The following is a 4587-nucleotide window of genomic DNA, read 5'->3' as shown; positions in this document are numbered from 1 at the left end:
ATTCCTTAGATTTTTACTTATTATTTCATGAGAGACATGCAATTTCAGGGCCATTTCACGAGAGTGTGTTGCCTTGGGTTAGACTCAACAAGCGTCTTCAGAGCATCAATATCGGTTGCAACATGTCGGCCCCTGCCATCACAGTTTTTAAGGCTAAAGTCACCTAAATGAAATTTGCAGAACCATTGTTGACACTTACAAACATTCAAAACATTTCCATAAACTTCTTTGATATTCTTTGTGGCTACAGAGCTGTTGTTTCCCTTCTTGTATTCAAACAGCATTACATGCCAAGTGTGTCTCGTCATGTGCCATCACTATAAGGGATTAAAGTATACTAAACTTTACACATTATACAGGCTACACTAACGTGATGTTTAGGTGGTTTATTTAACTATTATACATGACGTATATTTTTGGGGGGTGGTTAATGAAAGTGTTCCAAAATATGATATTAATTTCTTGAAAACCTAATATAATCCAGTCATATGGTTTCTTTTATTTTCTTTAGTGGAAGAGAATGTAGAAGGCAGGAATCATCAAATCTTTGAAGTAGGCTTTTTAAGGTCAACTGAAACTACAACAGTAAGGGGAGTCCTTACAGGGTTAGGTAGCACTATGCATTTTATCCTATCGGCCACACCACCACACAACAAACCAAGCCATTCCCACTGGTTTGGTCATCTGGATGTATCGTGGGTTTTCCTCAGGATTTAGGTCTGAGTTATTTTCTCCTTGCATCTGATTATCTCATCATTATGTCACTTCCCTGGGGGATGGGGAAGAACTCCATTGATTTTGTGATTAAAAGATCTGGGTCACCATTTCAAGAAATAAAGATTTGGTTTCTGTGAAGAAGAAGACATAACCACAAAATACACATAAACACACTGTATTTATCAACACCCCAAAACAAAGCAAGAAAGCTAATGGTCTGGAGAGATCAGCCATTCTACTGATGGCTATTTTTATATTATTTTAACTTTCATTATGCAATATTTATGTAAACATCGTCAGAACATTAATAATGTATATTAGTATTTTATGAATCATGCAAGCTATTTTGCTTAAAGATTGTAATGATTCTTTTTACAGTTACTCAGAGAACTAAAACATTCAAATGTCATCCACCTACAACGTGTATTTTTGTCTCATGTAGACCGCAAAGTATGGTTGTTATTTGACTATGCTGAACATGATCTTTGGGTGAGTATTTCTTTCATGTACTGATTAGTGTACATGCATATAATATCTTCTTAGAACAAATTATCACAGTATTCATACAGAGGCAAACAATTCTTTCTGTTTTTTATTTGTGTAATTATTTTTCTGAAAAAAATTAAATAAACATGTCAGTGTGCATAGTGTTTTTGGTAGGTAATAAAACTGCTCAAAAATACTCAAATTGGTATATTAGTTTGGTGACTAACCATTCTGCTTTGGGCTCGTGTAATTTGCAGAAAATGTCACAAATTTCACTTGTGCAACAATACATGTGGTAACTGAGATTTCTTAAAGTATCCTCTCAAGAACTGGTAAGATTTTGTTAAAGATTATAAGTATCTTGTATAAAAAGAATGACATTATTTTAATTAAGTGTTTTTACTAAAAGTATGTTATTTATCTATTGTAGTTATTTGCACTCAAACTCTTAACAAATTGAGTGCAAGGTGATTTTCATTTTAAGTATAAAAATACTTTTCTCCATCTTATAGTTTTATATTTCACTGGCATAACCTTTAGAACCTCCTAAATGAAAATCAATAGTTTTTAAGGTAAATGTTTATATTTTATTTTTCATTTTCGTTACCATATCACTAACTCTAGCTATTATCATTAATGTACAATGCAATGAAACAATTAAAATTAGGGAATAGAAAAAAAAATACATACCTTTTAATTTTTTGTAGAAAATCTTATGTTAAATTCATAATTTCAGTTTTTTTCCTTTTCACATAGTTAATTTTAATGTTTTATTTTCATTTCTTGTCCTTTACCACTCATTATTCATCTTGACACAAGTCAACTATGCCCTCAAGGCATATGACAGTGTCTCTGGCAGACATGTGTAACAAAATTTTCATGCACCTCATAATATCGTAAGCCTTGAGAACTGACACAAAGTATGATGTATATTTAAAACATTTTTAAACTTTTCAATTATGCATTTGAGAACATAACTAATACATAATTAACTAAAATATAAAAGTAAGACCTAAATACAATTTAAACTGTATCTCTTAACTATAACATATTTAGGTAAGAAACAACCGTAAGTGCTATAGTTGATCAAGTAGCCAATATTACAGTCAGTTACATGTACTCTCTGATGACAACTGCATGCCAATTTCAAAATAACCATTAGATTACAGTGCAAAACTAGCTCTTTCTAATGACTATACACATGTATATGTAACATCTACATGTAGGCTATAAAGCTCAAACAAATCTGTTGAAGGTGGGTGTGGCACCTGTCAGGGGTTAAAAAAAATTATTACTTTATTCAACTGCATTTATTCAGAGAACTTTGAAATGTATGAGTCAAAAGGTTATGTAAGTATTTTATAGTCTAGACGTACCTCTACAGAACTGCCATTGTATTATTGAAGCTACAGAGTGCCAAAGTAGAGAATTGTCTTAGCTCATTGGTCACATGACAATACATCTGAAGTTTTAAGTAGTTTTAAAGGTTTCTTTTGAAATAAAGGACTTAAAACTTAGATAACATAAATCTAGGAATCATAACATACATTATAATGTTAATTTCATTCACATACTTTGATAGTAAAGGTGTTTAATACAATTTTGAATGTAACAGAGTGATTTGTGTAAAAAGTTTTTAAAGGGGTACCTGTTGTGAAAGGGTTAAAGGTTACCACTTAGCAATCTATATAGGTCCAATCCAAAAAAATCTGCTTCTACTGCTATTTATGTTAATTATGTATGCATGCATATTTGTTTCATTAAAAAATTATGTAACACATTTCTGGCTGAAAAAATAATAATATAATAAGTTAATTTTTTTAAAGAGCTAGTTGAAACATAGTTTATTTAAGTTAAAATTGTGTTGATTAATAACCAAGAATTAATATTCTGTGCTTGTCATCTAGAATTACAGTCTAATCACCTCACAGGACAAACATTAAGCACTACAGAGAGCCCAAACAAATAGCAATTTAACAAATCATTTTGTAGTTTATTGTGTTTTATTAGCTATTAATTTTCATTGAAACCAAGGAATGATCTCGTCTATACAAAACTTGTACAAAAATATAACATGATGATGTTTCTCCCTTGTTATTTTTTGTTTTAAATTATTTTTATTTTTACCAATAATTAATTTTCATTTAGGTTTTTTTTGGAGGGGGGGGTATCTTGGGATATTCTTTGTAGTCTTGATTGTAGTCAGATTTAGAAATTGAATATATTTGTAATTTGTGTATTTTTATTAGTTTACATTTTATCTAAATACTTTGCAATTATTATTTTTTTTGTAACTTGAGGCCAACAACAGCCCTCTAAGTGCAGCTGTTCCCATCAAATTAAAGATTGAAACTCTATAAAACACGTTATATTTATGAGTTTTGATTCTAAGGTACACTAATGTTTTGTTATTTGTATCACGTTTTATCAGAAGCTGATAAAGGATTTTAGGTTTTTCTTTGTGTTAAATCTGTTTGTTATCATTTTTTGTGAAAGCACATAATTAAGTTCCATCGAGCAGCAAAAGCGAACAAAAAGCCTGTAGCCACTCCAAAGGGAATGGTTAAATCTCTTCTATATCAGATCCTTGATGGGATTCACTATCTCCATGCCAACTGGGTTCTTCACCGGGATTTGGTGAGTTGGTTTTAAATAATTTTCAAAGTGGCATATTTTTAAGAGAGATTTTTTTCTAGTTAAAGTGAACAAATACAGATTTAGCATATGATGATGATTAGCTGTGCTATGTTTAAATTTAAGAGAAGGTTGCTGTTTTAAGGGAGTGGTAAAGTTTTCATTACTTTCTTTTGTTAAAGTTTTAGTTTTTAGTCCATAAATCAGTTTCCATTTATTTATTTGAGATTCTGTGTTCAGCAGGTTTAGTTACAAAAAGTAATGACTACCAATAAAGTAATTTTGATTCAATATGGGATTTTTTCTTGATGATTTTCTTGGATAATTTTATCATTGATTCAACTTCATTTTTGAAAGATATCATGTGTCCTTCCAGAAGAAAGCTTAGAATAAAATGTTTATTCAAACATTTAACTAAAAGTTTTAAATAAATTTGCCACTTCCTTGATTATTTCATAATTATCTACATACATATAACTGTATAAATTCATAGTTTCATTTAAACAGACATTCCAAGTTTTAAGTACATTTAGTTATTTTATAATACAAAGTGTTTATCATTGGTCTTAAAATTTATTTTTTTGGTAGCTAAGATACATTTATATCTGTTTAGAAACCAGCCAACATTTTAGTAATGGGTGAAGGTCCTGAAAGAGGTAGAGTAAAAATAGGTAAGTCAGTTAAACAGAACAGAGTTTTTGATAAATCAGTATATTAATATATATAAAAGTTTTAGAAGAGTAAATTATA

At 30.0% G+C, this 4587-nt stretch overlaps 1 protein-coding gene and 1 long non-coding RNA gene across 4 annotated transcripts in view; one reads left to right on the top strand and one right to left on the bottom strand.

Annotated features, from left to right (window-relative positions):
- Positions 1 to 1934, bottom strand: part of LOC111088547 — a 12917-nt gene extending 10983 nt beyond the window's left edge. The window contains exon 1 of the long non-coding RNA XR_002613031.1: positions 1894 to 1934. This is a non-coding gene — a long non-coding RNA (uncharacterized LOC111088547). The remainder of the gene's footprint in view (positions 1 to 1893) is intronic.
- Positions 1 to 4587, top strand: part of LOC106470432 (cyclin-dependent kinase 8-like) — a 45896-nt gene that overhangs the window by 11974 nt on the left and 29335 nt on the right. For all 3 annotated transcript variants that reach the window (XM_022399024.1, XM_022399023.1, XM_013930992.2), the window contains 3 exons: positions 1096 to 1206; positions 3700 to 3840; positions 4451 to 4508. In XM_022399024.1, coding sequence (XP_022254732.1) covers positions 1096 to 1206; positions 3700 to 3840; positions 4451 to 4508 — 310 coding nt within the window. The remainder of the gene's footprint in view (positions 1 to 1095; positions 1207 to 3699; positions 3841 to 4450; positions 4509 to 4587) is intronic.

Source organism: Limulus polyphemus, unplaced genomic scaffold (assembly GCF_000517525.1).
Source record: "Limulus polyphemus unplaced genomic scaffold, Limulus_polyphemus-2.1.2 Scaffold4000, whole genome shotgun sequence".
NCBI classification, from domain to species: domain Eukaryota; kingdom Metazoa; phylum Arthropoda; class Merostomata; order Xiphosura; family Limulidae; genus Limulus; species Limulus polyphemus.
This window is presented reverse-complemented; position numbering and strand designations above follow the sequence as displayed.